Source organism: Saccostrea echinata, unplaced genomic scaffold (assembly GCF_033153115.1).
Source record: "Saccostrea echinata isolate AGI-Se365-2 ecotype Australia unplaced genomic scaffold, CSIRO_AGI_Sech_v1 ptg000005l, whole genome shotgun sequence".
NCBI lineage: Eukaryota > Metazoa > Mollusca > Bivalvia > Ostreida > Ostreidae > Saccostrea > Saccostrea echinata.
Window position 1 is genome coordinate 14,522,508 of NW_026889754.1, and position 22,015 is coordinate 14,544,522.

A 22,015-nucleotide genomic window follows, 5' to 3' on the forward strand; every position below is an offset into this window, starting at 1 on the left:
CTAAATCTGTAAGAATTTGCTTTTTTTCTGTGTAAAAAACATACATATCATATTTACTGTGAAAGAAAAAAATAACTGGAAAAAAGTCCTTTCAGTACTTAAGGTACTTTGATTTTCATTATCAATCTTGTATAATACATTTGGCACCTATAAGAGATATACGTATATCATTAGCAATTTAAAAAAAAATTGTATGCAATCATTTCTAAGACAAACAAACAGACGAACGAACACCGTACTATCATAAACTTCATTGTGTGTATATTTTAACATAATTGTGATGGTGTTATAAAAAAATATAATGAATTAAGTTAGTATCACACTAAACGTAAAGTCACTGATTTTTGTAAAGTTATAATATCAAGATTTGACAGCATACCTATAAGACAGATTATTCATTTACAGCAATTCTTCAGCAATCGATTGATTGATTGATTGATTATACGTATGTTGTTTAACGTCCCTCTCCAGAATTTTTGAATTTTTCACTCACATGGAGACGCCACCACTCGCCGGTGGAGACTGCAAATTTTTGTCCTATACTTTGGCACTTATCGCAATTGAGCAGTGGGGAATCTTTTTTATGCCAGCACCTTCTGCGACAAGGGACCTCGATTTATACGATCTCATCCAAAGGACCGGTCTCCACGTCCCACAATCGAAGTTCATAATACCGAGATATTTTATTTTTTATTTTATTCTATTTTTTTTTACAAGTTTGTTGCATCAGATTTACTTAAAGATCGTACTTCAAGATCATTTCAAACTCAGGCTACTTAATTGCATTGCATACAGCGTCAAGTGATTTTGATTGACAGGTCAACACACGTGCACTTCGTGTGATACTTTTTAAGCTGAAAAATATACAGGATGTGACCATGACTGACTATGAAATCAGAAAACATTTAATAAAGAATGGGTGTGACCGATATAGAACTAATTGTTGGTCTATGTAAATGGATAGGAGGATCGGGATTAAGAGGGAATCTCTCTCTCCCCCCCTCCCTCCCTCTCTCTCTCTTTCTCTCTCTCAGACGTAAATTGAACATTTCATAATGACAAATCTACCATTATAGAATATGAAATTCTGTATACATGTAAATGGTAATTATATTCACATGTTCCAGATTTAAATCTAAAACGAATATATAATTCAAATGCCTAGCTGCACGAACGTCTCCAAATATTAATCAAGACGGGGGGGGGGGGGGGGAGGAGGCTTCAAAGGAATTAGATAGTTTTATGTTTTATGAATTATAAGGAAAAGTACGGACGTCAGTTGCATGTACATAATTATATATCATTGCATAAAACTGTGTTCATTCAGGTATACTTATCCCACATGTCAAGAGACCTGTGCAATTTTTTTTATCATGTTTTTTTTTTCAAAAGAAACATATAGCGTACCATTATTTCACACAGAATCGCGTTTTCACATATTTTTTTTTAACTCTTTGAGTATTTCACAAGAATCCAAGAATCGTCTTTTCACATCTTTTATAATTCCTTGGGTATATAGAGTATAGATCATGTGTCATAAATAATTTAACTTTTTATCAAATATACATGTAATAACCAAATCTAATCTATAGATTGATTTTCTTTCTTTTAAGTGGCAGATATCAATTTATTTATAAAGGCTTTAAAACAGTACTGTATTACAATTTTCTATCGCTCAATTCCTTTTTGAATGTATGTAATATTTTTTAATATCGAAAATAAAACTCGGAAATCGGGATAATTTCGCATTCAAATCATAGAGAATAATAAATCGTCTACATTATAGAAAGTTTATAACTATCGTATTCTGAACTTACTATACGAGATAGATAAAATTGCATGCCTGTCCATCACTATAAATGTATATTCAGTGCTTATAATATATTTACTTGAATTAGGTACCTAGCATATATATTATTTTTTTTTTTAGATATATTCATGTGTAAATCAATTAACTGTCAATACAGGCTTACACTACATTGGCAACTTTAAACTATACATGCACTGGATTTCGCATTCAAATCATAGAGAATAATAAATCGTCTACATTATAGAAAGTTTATAACTATCGTATTCTGAACTTACTATACGAGATAGATAAAATTGCATGCCTGTCCATCACTATAAATGTATATTCAGTGCTTATAATATATTTACTTGAATTAGGTACCTAGCATATATATTATTTTTTTTTTTAGATATATTCATGTGTAAATCAATTAACTGTCAATACAGGCTTACACTACATTGGCAACTTTAAACTATACATGCACTGGAAGCGGTAACCAACGTACTCTTACATTTAGAAGAGTGCATATGGAACGTCTAAATATTTTTGATATGGAGAGTGTATATGTCTCTGACGTCATCGATACTATTTCCGCCTTTATCTCGAAAGTTCTATTTCACTTACAAGTCAGAGTTATCTTTCTTTGCCCATTGTAAACACACTAGGTAAATGGGGAAAATGACGGTACCTAAAATCTAGAAAATGCGCAATCCAATTTTAAAACAAATTATATATTTAGTATTTGTAGAATAACCTCTGTTATACATAATAATATCTTGAAAAAATATCAAAAAACAAAAAAGTTGAAAATTGACCAAACACAAATTCACTTCCGGTTCGGACAGGAAGTACCGGAAACACACGAAAACAACTTCGAAACAAAGAGAATGTCATGATCTAATACTCCTGTAAATTTCACATCTTTACCTCAAACCGTTTTCGAGAAAAATTCCGGACAAAAGTCCATTTAAAAATTGGAAATTCGGCCGTAACTTCGGACCGGAAGTGAATTTTTCAAAAAACGGAATTTTATATAAACTTCATATATCAGCCTACTATCATGTGAAAAATTGTGAAAATCTATCCAACCATCTCTGAGTAATCGCGCTCACAAAATTTGGGAGGAATAATAATAATAATAATAACTAGACTCTTGTTGCCATGGCAACAAAAAAGTCTTCCGTTCTTCTAAATCTGTAAGAATTTGCTTTTTTCTGTGTTAAAAAACATACATATCATATTTACTGTGAAAGAAAAAAATAACTGGAAAAAAGTCCTTTCAGTACTTAAGGTACTTTGATTTTCATTATCAATCTTGTATAATACATTTGGCACCTATAAGAGATATACGTATATCATTAGCAATTTAAAAAAAAAAATGTTTGCAATCATTTCTAAGACAAACAAACAGACGAACGAACACCGTACTATCATAAACTTCACTGTGTGTATGTTTTGGCATAATTGTGATGGTGTTATAAAAAAATATAATGAATTAATTTAGTATCACATTAAACGTAAAGTCACCGAGTTTTGTAAAGTTATAATATCAAGATTTGACAACATACCTATAAGACAAATTATTCAATTACAGTAATTCTTCAGCAATCGATTGATTGATTGATTGATTGATTGATTGATTATACGTATGTTGTTTAACGTCCCTCTCCAGAATTTTTCACTCACATGGAGACGCCACCACTCGTCGGTGGAGACTGCAAATTTTTGTCCTATACTTTGGCATTTATCGCAATTGAGCAGTGGGGAATCTTTTTTATGCCAGCATCTTCTGCGACAAGGGACCTCGATTTATACGATCTCATCCAAAGGACCGGTCTCCACGTCCCACAATCGAAGTTCATAATACCGAGATATTTTATTTTTTATTTTATTCTATTTTTTTCACAAGTTTGTTGCAGCAGATTTACTTCAAGATCATACTTCAAGATCATTTCGAACTCAGGCTACTTAATTGCAGTGCATACAGCGTCAAGTGATTTTGATTGACAGGTCAACACACGTGCACTTCGTGTGATACTTTTTAAGCTGAAAAATATACAGGATGTGACCATGACTGACTATGAAATCAGAAAACATCTAATAAAGAATGGGTGTGACCGATAAAGAACTAATTTTTGGTCTGGATCGGGATTAAGAGGGAATCTCTCCTCTCTCTCTCTCTCTCTCTCTCTCTCTCTCTCTCAGACATGTAAATTGAACATTTCATAATTATAAAATATGAAATTCTGTATACATGTAAATGGTAATGTTATTCACATGTTCCAGATTTAAATCTAAAACGAATATATAATTCAAATTCAAGACGGGGGGGGGGGGGGGCTTCAAAGGAATTAGATAATTTTATGAATTACAAGGAAAAGTACGAACGTCAGTTGCATGTACATGATTATATATCATTGCATAAAATTGTGTTCATTCAGATATACTTATCCCACATATCAACAGACTTGTACAATTTTTTTATCATGTTTTTTTTTTTTTTTTTTTTCAAAAGAAACATATAGCGTACCATTATTTCACACACTCTTTAACTCTTTGAGTATTTCACAAGAATCCAAGAATCGCCTTTTCACATCTTTTATAATTCCTTGGGTATATAGAGTATAGATCATGTGTCATAAATAATTTAACCTTTTATCAAATATATATGTAATAACCAAATCTAATCTATAGATTGATTTTCTTTCTTTTCAGTGGCAGATATCAATTTATTTATAAAGGCTTTAAAACAGTACTGTATTACAATTTTCTATCGCTCAATTCCTTTTTTGAGTGTATGTAATATTTTTTAATATCGAAAGTAAAACTCGGAAATCGGGATAATTTCGCATTCAGATCATAGAGAATAATAAATCGTCTGCATTATAGAAGGCTTATAACTATCGTATTCTGAACTTAATATACGAAATAGATAAAACTGCATGCCTGTCCATCACTATAAATGTATATTCAGTGCTTATAATATATTTACTTGAATTAGCTACCTAGCATATATATATATTAATTTTTTTTAGATATATTCATGTGTAAATTAACTAACTGTCAATACAGACTTACACTACACTGGCAACTTCAAACTTTACATGCACTGGAAGCGGTAACCAACGTACTCTTAAATTTTGAAGAGTGAATATAGAACGTCTAAATATTTTGATATGGAGAGTGTATATGTCTCTAACGTCATCGATACTATTTCCGCCTTTATCTCGAAAGTTCTATTCTCACTTACAAGTCAGAGTTATCTTTCTTTGCCCATTGTCTACACACTAGGTAAATAGGGAAAATGACGGTACCGAAAATCTACAAAATGTGGAATCTGATTTCAAAACAAATTATATATTTAGTATTTGTAGAATAACTTCTGTTATACATAATAATATCTTGAAAAAATATTAAAAAACAAAAAAGTTGAAAATTGACCAAACACAAATTCACTTCCGGTTCGGACAGGAAGTACCGGAAACACACGAAAACAACTTCGAAACAAAGAGAATGTCATGATCTAATACCCCTGTAAATTTCACATCTTTACTTCAAACCGTTTCCGAGAAAAATTCCGGACAAAAGTCCATTTAAAAATTGGAAATTCGGCCGTAACTTCGGACCGGAAGTGAATTTTTCAAAAAACGGAATTTTATATAAACTTCATATATCAGCCTACTATCATGTGAAAAATTGTGAAAATCTATCCAACCATCTCTGAGTAATCGCGCTCACAAAATTTGGGAGGAATAATAATAATAATAATAACTAGACTCTTGTTGCCATGGCAACAAAAAAGTCTTCCGTTCTTCTAAATCTGTAAGAATTTGCTTTTTTCTGTGTAAAAAACATACATATCATATTTACTGTGAAAGATAAAAAATAACTGGAAAAAAGTCCTTTCATTACTTAAGGTACTTTGATTTTCATTATCAATCTTGTATAATACATTTTGCACCTATAAGAGATATACGTATATCATTTGCAATTTAAAAAAAAATTGTTTGCAATCATTTCTAAGACAAACAAACAGACGAACGAACACCGTACTATCATAAACTTCACTGTGTATATGTTTTGGCATAATTGTGATTGTGTTATAAAGAAAATATAATGAATTAAGTTAGTATCACATTAAACGCAAAGTCACTGAGTTTTGTAAAGTTATAATATCAAGATTTGACAGCATACCTATAAGACAGATTATTCAATTACAGTAATTCTTCAGAAATCGATTGATTGATTGATTATACGTATGTTGTTTAACGTCTCTCTCCAGAATTTTTCACTCACATGGAGATGCCACCACTCGCCGGTGGAGACTGCAAATTTTTGTCCCATACTTTGGCACTTATCGCAATTGAGCAGTGAGGAATCTTTTTTATGCCAGCACCTTCTGCGACAAGGGACCTCGATTTATACGATCTCATCCAAAGGACCGGTCTCCACGTTCCACAATCGAAGTTTATAATACCGAGATATTTTATTTTTTATTTTATTCTATTCTTTCACAAGTTTATTGCATCAAATTTACTTAAAGATCATACTTCAAGATCATTTCGAACTCAGGCTATTTAATTGCAGTGGATACAGCGTCAAGTGATTTTGATTGACAGGTCAACACACGTGCACTTCGTGTGATACTTTTTAAGCCGAAAAATATACAGGATGTGACCATGACTGACTATGAAATCAGAAAACATCGAATAAAGAATGGGTGTGACCGATATAGAACTAATTTTTGGTCTGGATCGGGATTAAGAGGGAATCTCTCCTCTTTCTCTCTCTCTCAGACATGTAAATTGAACATTTCATAATGACAAATCTACCATTATAGAAAATGAAATTCTGTATACATGTAAATGGTAATGTTATTCACATGTTCCAGATTTAAATCTAAAACGAATATATAATTCAAATGCCTAGCTGCACGAACGTCTCCAAATATTAATCAAGACGGGGGGGGGGGGGGGCTTCAAAGGAATTAGATAATTTTATGTTTTATGAATTATAAGGAAAAGTACGGACATCAGTTGCATGTACATGATTATATATCATTGCATAAAATTGTATTCATTCAGATATACTTATACCACATATCAACAGACCTGTACAATTTTTTTATCATGTTTTTTTTCAAAAGAAACATATAGCGTACCATTATTTCACACACTCTTTAACTCTTTGAGTATTTCACAAGAATCCAAGAATCGTCTTTTCACAGCTTTTATAATTCCTTGGGTATATAGAGTTTAGATCATGTGTCATAAATAATTTAACTTTTTATCAAATATACATGTAATAACCAAATCTAATCTATAGATTGATTTTCTTTCTTTTAAGTGGCAGATATCAATTTATTTATAAAGGCTTTAAAACAGTACTGTATTACAATTTTCTATCGCTCAATTCCTTTTTGAGTGTATGTAATATTTCTTAATATCGAAAATAAAACTCGGAAATCGGGATAATTTCGCATTCAAATCATAGAGAATAATAAATCGTCTACATTATAGAAGGCTTATAACTATCGTATTCTGAACTTACTATACGAGATAGATAAAATTGCATGCCAGTCCATCACTATAAATGTATATTCAGTGCTCATAATATATTTACTTGAATTAGGTACCTAGCATATATATTAATTTTTTTTTTAGATATATTCATGTGTAAATCAATTAACTGTCAATACAGACTTACAACTTTAAACTATACATGCACTGGAAGCGGTAACCAACGTACTCTTACATTTAGAAGAGTGCATATGGAACGTCTAAATATTTTTTGATATGGAGAGTGTATATGTCTCTGACGTCATCGATACTATTTCCGCCTTTATCTCGAAAGTTCTATTCTCACTTACAAGTCAGAGTTATCTTTCTTTGCCCATTGTATACACACTAGGTAAATGGGGAAAATGACGGTACCTAAAATCTAGAAGATGCGCAATCCAATTTTAAAAGAAATTATATATTAAGTATTTGTAGAAGAACCTCTGTTATACATAATAATATCTTGAAAAAATATTAAAAAACAAAAAAGTTGAAAATTGACCTAACACAAGTTCACTTCCGGTTCGGACAGGAAGTACCGGAAACACACGAAAACAACTTCAAAACAAAGAGAATGTCATGATCTAATATTCCTGTAAATTTCACATCTTTACCTCAAACCGTTTCTGAGAAAAACGCCGGACAAAAGTCCATTTAAAAATTGGAAATTCGGCCATAACTTCGGACCGGAAGTGAATTTTTCAAAAAACGGAATTTTATATAAACTTCATATATCAGCCTACTTTCATGTGAAAAATTGTGAAAATCTATCCAACCATCTCTGAGTAATCGCGCTCACAAAATTTGGGAGGAATAATAATAATAATAATAATAATAAAAAGAAACAATACAATCACTATAAGTCTTCCGTTGTGAACGGAAGACTTAATAACTAGAAACTCTTGTTGCTAAAGCAACAAAGAAGGTCTTCCGTTCTCCTCTATTGATCTGCATGAATGAACTTTTATATATGTTAAAAAAGGCACATGATTTTTTTAATTGATTTCGGGAAAACGAACGACAGGAGGTGTAACTTACCAAGATTATTGATGTAAGTTTAAACTATTAAAGTCTCAATAACATTTACAAAAATCAGTTTTATTTTTTTAAATGTTTGACTAAGAAGATTCTATAAAGAAATGTTTCAATATTTGATTTATTCCATCACTTCGTGTGACAACCGGAAGTGACGGCGGAAAATGTTAACCAAAGTGGATTTGCCTACTCATCAAGATCTACCAATCCTATAAGTTTGGTGTCTTAATTTCTTACCGTTTACGAGATGTAGCTATGATAACTTCTCATTTTGAGGACAGGAAATCAGGCAACCGGAAGTGAATATTTTAAAAAATATATTTGAAGTTTCTGTAGACATTTGCAGTCTGAATAACATATTCAAAAATATTTTATCTAAAAAAGTATTTATGGGAAAGAAATGTACTCAAATTACGTAGTTTTTCTCTTATATCCGGAAGTTTACGTTTTTTTTTACCGGTGGTACTGATACATCTTGAAACTACAAATAAGATGCTATAATGTGATGCAAAAAAAGTTTCAGAAGAGACAAGTTGTATTTTCACTTTGTTTGATCACTTCCTGTGACGACTGGAAGTGACGGCGGACAATCTTATCCCCGGTGGTTCTGCGTACTCATCAAGATCTAACAATTTTACAGGTTTTGTTTGTTAATCTCTTTCCGTTTACGAGATCTAGGCATGATAGCTTCTCATGTTGAGGACAGAAATTCACTCGATTGGAAGTCAATTTTGCAAAGATAACTGAAAGTATACAATCGAGGATGCTTGCATATAAATATGATTAATTCTTGTTTTGCTGTGCTTGAGAAGGTATTGCACATGTGAAACCTTTATCTTCCATTTTGGCCTGCCTTCTCTCAGGGGTAAAGCTTGTAAGAAATTTTAATCTATACTACCAGAGAATATCAAAGTCATCTTTGATGGTACAGAGGTTCTTTAGAAGAATTTTAAAATATGTATATGTCATTCATTTTTCAAGAAATTGTTGCAATATCAAGAAGATGAAACTAAAAAGTTTACATTTACAGCAACAGACAATCGATAAAAGCTCACTTGAGCTTTCTGCTGTGGTAAACTAAAAATGTAGTTATGGGAAAAGTGATGCCCAAAATCTAAAATGAAATGTAACTAAAAATAAATGCACAATTTAAATGAAATATTAAGAGTAAAATGTATGTAAACTAGTTCGCCTGTTAGTACTTGAATTGTGCATTTTGTAAAGTTTCAGTCAGAACATCAAATGAGAAGAGATATACAAATTTTGCATTCTTTTATTTCAGTAATGTCATTTCAATTTGACATTGAGCTATTCCAGGTAAAAAATGTAATATGGAAAGTTTAAAAGGCACTTTTAATTTTACCTAACCACTTGTATTGTTAATTGTTTTTCCCCCCAATCAGCATTACATTGAATTGGAAATTCTTTTGATATAGCACCATTCATCTAAATTCAAAATAAAAAAATTGCGTTTTTTCTGCTACAGGTTGAATAGATAGCGCTCGTCAAAGTTAATGATACTCACTACAAAAATTGTACGATGTGATGTGTTTGAGATGGAACATTGTATGCTGTCTGTAAATTTCAAATGAAAGTAATTTGTATACTTTACTACCTAAAAAAATGTATTAAGTGCCTTCTAGCCCCCTCCCCCACAACCAACTACATTTTTTCTGGAATAGCTGGAACAATAATTATGTGTAAAAACAAGAAAATAAGAACTGATAACATTCGTTCAAAAATCCTGTGAAAGGACTTTACCAAAAATGTTCACAATATAATAAAAAAAAAAGTTTCATAATGTGGTCAGGATATAGGCAAGTAATGATTTTTTCACACACATTAATAATGTTGCAAAAATAGGTTGCATTTGTGAAATAATAAGAATAAAATGTTAAACAGTATCGATGAGCACATTATACAATGTGGTTACCAGTATTTTTTGGAACATCTTATCTCAAAGATGGATGTGTGTTGTATTTGACACAGTTTAAAAGAAATACAAGTCCATAGGACATAAATGTTGCATACAGGTTTCATTAAGGCTAAAAAAAAATTAATAGTTTCTCAGGCCCAAAAATTAAATGCATCAGGTAGGTTTTCTTTTAAGTTGTAATATGTATTCAACTTGAAATTATGTTATTCCAAATATTTCTTTGAATATTTAGTCATAAAATATTGTGAATTTTGAAGATATATATCGTTTTCTAATAAATTATCTATCATTTAAGATAGAATTAATGAGGTGGGGAATAACTCAATGTTTTTTTTAAACCTGGAAAACTATAAAAGAAAAAAAAGAAAAAGATCATTGCGGTTGTTTTTGAAATGATATGGTGGTAGCCTTAGAAGCTATTGATTAATTTTTGTTGCACTAATAATGAGTAAATAAAGTGTTTTTGCTTGTAAAACTGAACTTGTGACAAATTTAAGAGAAGCATGTTTATGACCTAGAGAAGTCAATTGGTCAAACAATATCTGTGCACTTGAAATATTTTACCCCTACACATTGGGAAATAGGGTTTCAAAATAATAGATCAATTTCTTCTGTTAAATTGTTTCGAATGCATAGACCAAACAATATGACCTCTAATCATATTTATAAAAAGTGAGGTATAAAAAAAATGCTTTCAAATTTGCCATAAAAACTTGAAAACTTGAAACCTGTTTACCAAGGTTACTTGATAATAAAAATCAATAAAAACATGTGCACTTCTGCAAGAAAAAGGTCAGCAATAAAGAAGTGGTGCGACCATGAGTGACATTGCTCACCTGTTAGTAATACATGTCACGGCCAAGAAGAAAGCAAAATGAAATCCAGTGTGGCTAAAACGTCCAAACATACAACTTAAGGGGGTGGGGGGTTATATGAATTAACTTGAATCTACACTAAATGACAATGGTTTAATATAGATGTTAATGTGTTGATGTGCTATGGGTTTTCTAAATAAAAGTTTGAAGCCTAGGAATTAAAATTTGAAAACATGTTGACAGAATTATGTGTGGATGTTTTCATAAAAAGATCACTAATCATGATTATGTTGTTGAGAAAACTTATAAAAAAAATCCTTTATTGTTATATGTAAAGCCTTGACTCAGCATTGTTTCCCCATTCTCCATCATTTGGTAATGTTGTAAACAAATTTGAATCTACAATACTTGGGCCAAAATAAAATTATACTTTGTTTGGTATTGAATATCTCAATAGATTCAACATTGAACTTGAGAGGCTAAGTCCCTTATGTTGAAATAAAAAAGATTGTTCAGATCCCAGTTAGAAAATTGCAAGGATAAGAAATGAAAAATATCTGACAGTATGACAACTCACAAGCTAGTCTTTGAAATGTAATGTTAAACAAGAGCAATGCTATGAAATACACTGATAAAATTGTTTAAAAAATGATTTTTTAAATAAAATAGAAGTTTGACGTTTAAGGTGAATTCTAATAAATGTTCAGATCTAACATCTGAATTAGATTGATATATGAGTACCATTCTGTGTAGTGCTATATATAATTTTTCAAAACAAAACAAAACATATCAATAAATAAAAGAAAGAAAATTATTGAAAATCTTTACTGTTCACCAAGATTTTTTAATCATTTAGCTTCAATTAAAAAAAAAAAAAAAACCTCCCTCCCTCATGGGTCTGAAACCCCCCAGGTGGCAATTCTAAACAAACATTTCTTTAAGAACGGCGTTGTGTATGTTTTGATATGTATATTTCCAATGGCATGTTTTTGAAGCTGTTTCAGAAGGAAATATTTGTTTAATATATATTCGTTTATTAAATTTGATTGTCCACTGTTTAATTACCTTAACCCTTGGGGTCATGATTTATACAAATATAATAACACAACTTTTTTTTTTTTTGTAAATATGAGCAATTTTGGCTTTGTTATTCTTGAGAGATTTTCAATTTTTTCCTATAAATATTTGTACTAAAAATATGATTTTCATTTGAAAAGCACCCTTTCATGAGGGGACATTTAATGATTTGAACTAATTAAATGACTACCTGAGGATGCATACATATAAGATGTCAAAGATCATGGATTTGTTGTCTTTAAGAAGATTTTTTAAAGTTTTTTCTTATATATTCGTATGTTAAACTTTGATCATATCTGGTGGCCTCAGGCTATATCTGGGGGTCATAATTTAAAAATCAAATTTTGTAATGTGCAATACTTGAAGATGTTTCCAGATTAGTTTTATATTTTCCCAACTCTGTGGTTCTTGATGAGGAGATTTACAAACATGCCACAAAATTTTAATTATGTCTTCATTATTTCCCTTTATAAGAGGTCATACATGGCCTTTCATATGAAGATAGTAGTTGAGTCTTCTGTGGTCAAGGATGCTTTGTGTTTAGTTTTATTGAAATTGGTCCAGTGGTTCTTGAAAAGAAGTTAAAAATATGAAATGTTTACAGACAGACGGACAGCTAGACAGACGACCAAATTATGATTAGAAAAGCTTATTTGAGCTTTGAATTATAGCTGAAATGAAATGGGCGTTGTTCAAATTGTTCAAAAGAAGTACTTTTCTTGAAAAGTTTAATCTCTCTTAGGTTTCTTTGCTGGGTTGATCTTTTCTCTGGAAAAATGAAGAATTATGAATGAAAATTAAAGTTGCATGAAAGTACTTTAAAAATATTGTGAAGATCTATTTCTTCAAGAGTTTCATTAAAAATGGATTAATAGTAAAAATGTTTTGATATACTTTATATTGATAGTATTTGCAATGTTGTAATATATAAATTTTTGACCTCATTGATAATACCGAAGAAATTTTTTTCCAAATAATTATATTTGTTGAAGAGGTACAATCTGTAATACTAGATATATTAAAAGTAAAAAGTTGAAATTTTGCATTATTGATAATGTTTGCAATTATTTTAATGAGAGATTTTGAGATCATGATTATATAATTATTTTAATGAGAGTTTTTGAGATCATGATTATATATATAGTTATATAAATAACTTTACAGTTCAACAATGGTAAATCCATGAGCGCTTCCTTTGATATGTATGTCTTGTTCGAACCCTCTGGGAAATATTCTTTCCAGTTCCGTTGTTTTTACTTTATAAGTTTTTGTGTCAATGATGAGATAGCTGAAGTCCCTAGATGAAAAAAAAGATGATCTTTGAGTCACTATGGCTAGTTTAAGAATTTTTTTTTCAAATTTCTTTATTTAAGGGTCCTCAACACCATGTGACCTGTGACGTATATAGAGAAAAAATACTTTTACTTCCGATTTTATTGAGAAAATACATGAACAAATTGTCCTTCCACTGTTTGTAAACAATAAACACATGGCATGATGATCACGGAGTGACCGATGAAAAGGATTGCGGTATTTTTTTTTTCAATAAAAGAACAATAGACGTCTTGGATTATTATTATAAAGATAATAATTCCTAGACAACAGGTACCGATGTGTATGACGAGAAAAGTATAGGTTATTTACACTTTCAGGCTAATCAAGCGAGTCTGTTTTTGATACTGTGTAGTTGAACATGTTGAAATTTCGGCACACTAATTTGTACGTTTCAATAATACATTATCTCATTGTGTGTTTATAAATATTGATAAAATAGTGTGCGTTTATAGTTTTTCTCTTTTATTTTTGTCCAGTTCAGTGGCTAGTATATTACTAAATTATAATAGTATGGTGACGTAAGCGGAGACTTGCCAAAGTTTTTGAGTCCCGAGCAACAGGAAAGATAACTCCAAAAAGGAACTTTGATACCAGAGATTTTGAAAATGTTTTTTCTACATCAGTGCATTTAATTTTAATTCAATTTTTTTATGTAATCTAATTCATTAATGTTTCTTCTCTTCAAAAGGAGTCCTTGTTGATTTTTCTCGTGATGTATTTCAAAGAAAAAGAGTTTTATGTACTTCTTATAAATAAAATAAATTTCTGTAAAAAATGTGTTGATCGATAAAATTGAGTTTTTATGGTTATTCTGTGAGCTTAAAAATATACGAAAGGGTAAGGCAAATTTTTTTTGCTAGGTATGAAAACGCCTCGGGAAAAATTTCTTGAAACTTGTGAAATAATTATTTTAAAAAATCAGTATAAATTATATCTTAATCCCTGGACAGTTTTTAAAGGTTGATATGTTTGTTAAAAGTAATGCTCAATAATATGCGAACATAAGCTGTGGGTGTGTGGAGGACCCTAAACTATAACAAATTAAGTTATTGTGGCCTTATTGTAAGCTCAGGTGTCCAATATCCACAAAGCTGCATTAATTTCTATTCGTAACCCAATGCCAAAACAAGACACGCTTGCAAAGAATTAAGCAAAACAAACTAGTTGTATGTACAACTATTAATTAGTTCTTGTAAAATGCATTTGTAAACTGGTTAGGGGAACCAGGTTAGTGTTATTATAGAAATATGTAACAGAAATGAGAGCAGAGTATCTTATGGAAATCGACAAAAACATCATTTTGATTTCAAAAATATGCATTTCATTTAAACAATTTAAAATTAGTAAGCTGCACCTATGACTTTAGCATAATATCAGTCTCATGCTGCATTGGTAAGTAATATGATGACCATGTGATCGAGGTAATTTGGGATCCTGTGACTAATATAATGATTGTTACTCAGAAAGACAAATAATCGCAATTTCAACTTTCAAAGATAGTTATGAGAAATTAAAGCTAATGTGCTTTCATAAAGAGCCTACATATATGCATGTTTATTCAAAACCAGAGTTAAACTGATGACAAAATATTAGAAGAAGCAAAATTTGTGGAATGTTTTTACTGAATGTTGGTCATTAAGCTTTGATTTGAAAAAACATTAAGCGGTGATTTGAACAAACTTGAATCTACACCAGCTGAGGATGCTTCTATGTAAATATGATGAATAATGACTATGCTATTCTAGACAAGATTTTAAAAAAACTTTTCCTATATTTCCTATATGAAACTTTGGTCGGCCATTTTGGGACCTTAATTGCCAATTATCTTCATTTGATCAAACTTGAATTTCCTTCACCCAATGATACTTTGTGGCAATTTTGGTTGAAATTGGCCTAGTGATTCTTGAGAAAAAGTCGAAAATGTGAAAAGTTTACAGACGGACAGACAGACAGATGGACACTGGACAAAATGTGATCAGAAAACCTCACTTGAGCCTTCGGCTCAGGTGACCTAAAAATAATAGGATATGTGATCACAAAATGTCAAGTAATCTTTCAGCTGTAGTCAGTGAAGAAGAATAAAATTTAATGACTTACTCTCTAAAATCTACCCCTTCGACTTTTCCTTCGACTATGGTGTTCTCTTCGGATTCCTATGATAGAAAAATTGTTGTAATGATTTTTAATTAAAGCATTAAAGTGGAAAGTTCATGCAACTTAATCCTTTGCTTGAAAAGACTCACTTGAATGTATTTTTTTTCTTATAGATCTGCAAGTTTTACATTATTTTTTCTATTTGTAAAATAGACAGGAGCATGCATTTTCACTACAGTCAAACCTGATTTAAGAGATGACTTGTTTGAGAACAAGAAATTGGCTACACATGTGGCCACTTTTCAAGGTTTCAAAAGAATGAATAAACCAGAAGTGTGTGTTAAGTCTTTAGCTCAACTGGTATGTTATTAAAATAAAGGAAGAAAAAAATTATTAATTAAGCTCTTTCAAATGACATCAAGAGCAATGACTCTGTGACCTTGACCGATATACTAAAAATATTTTTTTTCTGTGAATTTAACTTTCACCTTTTCTTATGAACCATAAAAGATAGAGACTTTAAATTTGGTATGCATATGCCACTGATTAAGTCGTTTCATACAACACTACGGTCAATGACCTTGTGACCTTGACAGTGTCCTATATGCTAAAAATATCTGTTTTGAATCTTCAGCATAACTTTTGAACAATGAGAGATAGAGACTTCATATTTGGTATGCATATTTTACTAATCAAGTTCTTTTGAATGACATCAAGATCTGTGATCTTGTGCCCTTGACTATGGCCCATATGCTAAAAGTGTTTTTTTTTTTTAAATTGTGTTGAAGATGGATGAATAGTGTTTTCCAAACACATCTTGTTCAAGATTGCACTAATTTGAGTGGTTTTGGTTCCATCCTGCAGGCGACAGGGATCATGAAATTAACAATTTTTGTTTTACATGCATGCTTTATGCCAAATTTGGTTGAAATTGGTTTACTGGCTTCAGAAAAGAAGCTCAAAATGTTCAAACATTACTGTACGCTGACGGATGAAAATGGATAGGAATAGGTCACCTGAGTTTACTCAGGTGATGTAACTTTACTCAGGTGACCTAAAAATGTAAATGTTAAGAGAACAAGAATTTCAGTTCATACCTTTATGGAAGTAAGCAGGGTTGAATTTAGTGAAATTATATCTTTAAATGTTGCAACTTCTACGTTGCAGACAGTCACGACTTCATCATTCTGCGGCAGACACTTGTCGGCATGGTCTCCCCACAATTTACAAACTACTCGGGAAGTACCTTCCATCGACTCTATTGTTATCTCCTTCCTCTTACTATTGGGCGATTCTATGATCTGTGATGACTTGAACAAATACTTTGTATATTAGAAATATGTTATACAATTTAATTGTAAAAATATAAAATGTACGTGATCTTTGTACATTATTACTGTACATTATAATCATTATGATCATGTTTTCTAAAAAGAATGTTCACAAGTATCTATAACAAGAGGCCCATGGGCCACATCGCTCACCTGAGAAGCTTTGACCATTCTGTTCTTTACCGGATTTCCCTCTTGTTATACATAATGCATCCCCACCCTACCCCACTGATCATAATTTAGACATTTTGAAATTTATACTACCCAATGATCCTTCCATGGGCACATATGTTTGAGCTTTTTTTGCCCAGTGGTTCCTGAGAAGAAGATTTTCAAAGATCTTTCTTATATATTTCTACGTAAAACTTTGATTCCCTACAATGGCCCCGCCCTTCCCCCAGGGGTCATGATTCCTACAATTTAGAATTTACACTACCCCAGAATGCTTCCACATAAGTTTCACTTTTTCTGGCCCAGTGGTTCTTGAGAAGAAGATTTTCAAAGATTTTTCCTTTATATTTCAATATAAAACTTTGATTCCCCATTGTGGCCCCGCCCTTCCCCTGGGGGTCATTATTTCAACAATTTAGAATCAACATTATACCAGGATGCTTCCACATAAGTTTCAGCTTTCCTGGCCCAGCAGTTCTTGAGAAGAAGATTTTTAAAGATTTTTCCAATATATTTCCATGTAAAATTTTGATACCCAATTGTGGCCCTGCCCTTCCCCCGGGGGTCATGATGTGAACAATTAGGAATGTAAACTATACCAGGATGCTTCCACATAAGTTTCAGCTTTTCTGGCCCAGTGGTTCTAGAGAAGAAGATTTTCAAAGATTTTTCCTATATATTTCTATATAAAACTGATTCCCCATTGTGGGCCCGCCCTTCCCATGGGGGTCATGATGTGAATAATTTAGAATCTATAATATACCAGGATGCTTCCACATAAGTTTCAGCTTTTCTGGGCCAGTGTTTCTTGAGAAGATGATTTTTTAATGACCCAACCCTATTTTTGTCTTTCCTTGATTTTCTCCCCTTGCGAGGGGATATGTCCCTTCATTTTAACAATTTAAATTGCCCTTCACCCAAGGATGCTTTGTACCAAGTTTGGTCAAAATTGGCCCAGTGGTTCTTGAGGAGAAGTAAATGTGACAAGAGGCCCAGGGACCACAGTGCTCACCTGAGCACATTGGCTACGAAAAAGCACATATCAGATCAGAAATGAAAGTTTACTGGGGGGGGGGATTGAATTTTAACCCCCCAGGGGTTCATGATTTGAACAAACTTGAATCTACACTACCTGAAGATGATTCCATATTAATATCACCAATCATAGGTTTGAAGTACTTGTAAAGATGATTTTAAAGGTTTCCCTATAAATCCCTATATAAACTTTGGTCGGCTATTTTTGCCCAACCCTAGCCCCGGGGGTCATGGTTTGAACAAACTTGAATCAACACTACCTGAGGATGATTCCACATGAGTTTCATTTTTCCTGGCCCAGCGGTTCTTGAGAAGAAGATTTTTAAAGATTTTTCCTATATATTCCTATGTAAAACTTGGGTCGGCCATTTTGGCCCCACCCTAGCCCAGGGGTCATGATTTGAACAAACTTGAATTTACACTACCTGAAGATGATTCCACATAAGTTTCATCTTTCCTGGCCCAGTGGTTCTTGAAAAGAAGATTTTTAAAGATTTTTCCTATATATTCCTATGTAAAACTTGAGTCGGCCATTTTGGCCCCACCCTAGCCCCGGGGGTCATGATTTGAACAAACTTGAATCTACACTACCTGAGGATGATTCCATGTGAGTTTCATCTTTCCTGGCTCAGTGGTTTTTGGGAAGAAGATTTTTTAAAAATGCCATTAATTTTTCTCTAATTCATAATTATCTCCCCTTGGAAAAGGGTGTGGCCCTTCATTTGAACAAACTTGAATCCCTTTTACCCAGGGATGCTTTGTGGCAAGTTTGGTTGAAATTGGCCCTGCGGTTCTTGAGAAGAAGTCTAAAATGTTAAAAGTTTACAGACAGACGGACAGAAGGACGCCAAACAAAATGTGATCAGAATAGCTCACTTGAGCCTTCAGCTCAGATGAGCTAAAAAGTATACAGACGGACAGACAACGGACAAATGTGATCAGAATAGCTCACTTGAGCCTTCAGCTCAGATGAGCTAAAAAGTATACAGACGGACAGACAACGGACAAATGTGATCAGAAAAGTTCACTTGAGCCTTATATAAAAGAAAGAAATAAATTTATGCTTACTTTTCGTAAAATACCTCTGACTGAAACCATTCTTTTTTGTGGTGATTGGAGAATTTCCTCGACTGTTTCTTGTGGTGGGTTGAGGTATGTGTCAATGACAGATTGGTTCATTTCGAATGGAGATGTTTCAAAAACCTTAAAACATGTCAATTTTGTTCAGATTTCAGCAATATTTAGTAGAGCAGGTGCTTTGTTAAGGTACTCAGATATTTCGATCTACTTGTCTAAATCTATTATGATACAACAAGAACTGTCCAAACTGGACAAAATACCCCCGCTGGATTTTTTAGAAGTAATATTTTCCATAATAGATATGTATCAAACACAAATTATGAAATTTTTCTAACAGTGATCTTGAACTTCCCCAAATGACCTTGGGTCAAGGTCATGACACACAATTGGGTCATGGGCAATCTTTGTGTGAAATGAGAACCTACCATGTTTATCCATAAGAAAGATATGGATCAGACACGAATTATGAAATTTTTCTTCCAGTGACCTTGAACTTCCCCAAATGATCTTGGGTCAAGGTCATGACACAAAATAGGGTTTCATGGGCAATCTTTGTGTGAAATGAGAATTTACCAAGTTTATCCATAAGAAAGATATGTACCAGACACGAATTATGAAATTTTTCTTCCAGTGACCTTGAACTTGCCCAAATGACCTTGGGTCAAGGTCATGACACACCCTTGGGTCATGAGCAATCTTAGTGTGGAGTAGTAGATTGTAATGTCCCTCTAAGAAAAATATGGACCGGACACCATTGCACAGACAGACGGACAAGGTGATTCCTATATACCCCCCAAACTTTGTTTGTGGGGGTTATAATAAAATGTCTTGTAGTGACACAAATAAAGAAGATTAGGGTTGTTATCAAGTATTTAAAGGGGGGTGACTATAGTTTTATTGTGTGAAAACTACAATAGTGAAACTCTTTCTTTTTATATAATATATAGCTTGCATTAACTTTAGTGTACATGCAAAATTTGGGCATTTCAAAGCATTAATTTGTTTTCAGACCATGTAACTCCCACCTACCAACCCCTGACCCAGGAGGGGGGGGGGCATAAAAAATAATCATTTTGCTAGATGCACCTTTCTTCATCATTAATATATATATACTTGGATCATTAGCATAAACCCAAAAGCAAAGGAAAATATTTTCTAAGAATTAATGTTTTTTTTACTGAATAATCAAAAGAGCCTTAACACCTGAACCCCTGATTCTTGGGCAATAAAAGTCACAATTTTTGAAAAGGAACTTTTGCTTATCATAACAATGTGCTTAATTAGTTTATTTAATACTCAGAAGCAGAGAAGATTTTCAAAGAATAAATGCATTTTCACTATATAATCAATAGAGCCCGCCTTTACACTAGAACCCTTGACCCTAGGGCCATAAAATTCACAAATCTGGAAGAGGCACTCTTTTTCATCATTACAGTGTACTTATTTAGTTTATTTAATACTCAGAAGCAGAGAAAAAGATTTTCAGAGAATAAATGCATTTTGACTATATAATTTATAGAGCCTCACCCTAACACCAGAACCCCTGACCCTGGGGCCATAAAATTCACAAATCTTGAAGAAACACTCTTTCTCATTTTAACTATGTTCTTAGCTAATTTATTTAAAACCCAGAAGCAAAGAAAGGATTTTCAAAGAATAAATGCATTTTCACTATATAATTTATAGAGCCTCGCCCTAACACCAGAACCCCTGACACCGGGGCCATAAAAATTCACAAATCTGGAAGAGGCACTCTTTCTCATTATAACCATGTACTTAGCTAATTTATTTAAAACCCAGAAGCAGAGAAGAAGATTTTCAAAGAATAAATGCATTTTCACTATATAATCTATAGAGCGCCGTCCTAACACCCCCTGACCCTGGGACTATAAAATTTACAATTTTGGAAAAGGCACTCTTGCTCATCATAACCATGTGCTCAATTATTTTATTTAATACTCAGAAACAGAGAAGAAGATTTTCAAAGAATAAATGCATTTTCATTATATATAATCTATAGAGCCCCACCCCAACACTAGAACCCCTGAACCTGGTGCCATAAAATTCAAAAATCTGGAAGAGGCACTCTTTTTCATCATAACTATGTACTTAGTTTATTTAAAACCAAGAAGCAGACAAGAAGATTTTCAAAGAATAAATGCATTTTCATTATATATAATCTATAGAGCCCCGCCCTAACACTAGAACCCTTAACCCTGGGGCCATAAAATTAACAAATCTGGATGAGGCACTCTTGCTCATCATAACTATGTATTCAGTTAGTTTATTTCAAACCCAGAAGCAGAGAAGAAGATTTTTAAAGAAAAAATGCATTTTCACTATATAATCTATAGAGCCGCGCCCTAACACTGGAACTCCTGACCCTAGGGCTATAAATTTACAATTTTGGAAAAGGCACTCTTGCTCATCATAACTTTATGCTTAATTATTTTAGTTTATTTAATACTCAGAAACAGAGAGGAAGATTTTAAAAGAATAAATGCATTTTCACTATATAATCTATATAGCGCCGCCCTAACACTAGAATCCCTGACCCAGGGGCCATTAAATTCACAAATCTGGAAGAGGCACTCTTGCTCATTATAACTATGTACCTAGTTAGTTTATTTAAAACCCAGAAGCTGAGAAGATTTTCAAAGAATAAATGCATTTTCATTACATATAATCTATAGAGCCCCACCCCAACACTAGAACCCCTGAACCTGGTGCCATAAAATTCACAAATCTGGAAGAGGCAC

General features: G+C 32.4%; 1 protein-coding gene across 1 annotated transcript; it reads right to left on the minus strand.

Annotated features, from left to right (window-relative positions):
* Positions 1 to 12,938: 12,938 nt before the first annotated feature.
* On the minus strand, positions 12,939 to 20,232 carry LOC133179692 (uncharacterized). Its single transcript, XM_061314384.1, has 4 exons — positions 19,245 to 20,232; positions 16,737 to 16,949; positions 15,643 to 15,698; positions 12,939 to 12,978 (listed from the first exon to the last, which is right to left on the minus strand). The coding sequence occupies exons 1-4, from the start codon at positions 19,353 to 19,355 to the stop codon at positions 12,939 to 12,941; spliced, it is 420 nt and encodes a 139-aa protein (XP_061170368.1). The 5' UTR covers positions 19,356 to 20,232.
* Between the last annotated feature and the right edge of the window lie 1,783 nt (positions 20,233 to 22,015).

What these genes read in the sequence shown, in the direction of transcription:
- LOC133179692 (XM_061314384.1), bottom strand. Translation starts at nt 19,355, where the DNA reads ATGAACCAATCTGTCATTGACACATACCTCAACCCACCACAAGAAACA. An exon ending in TCAGAGGTATTTTACGAAAA is followed by an intron (nt 16,950 to 19,244) that starts GTAAGCATAAAT and finishes TATTTGTTCAAG; the next exon opens with TCATCACAGATCATAGAATC. An exon ending in GAAGGGGTAGATTTTAGAGA is followed by an intron (nt 12,979 to 15,642) that starts GTAAGTCATTAA and finishes TCATTTTTCCAG; the next exon opens with AGAAAAGATCAACCCAGCAA.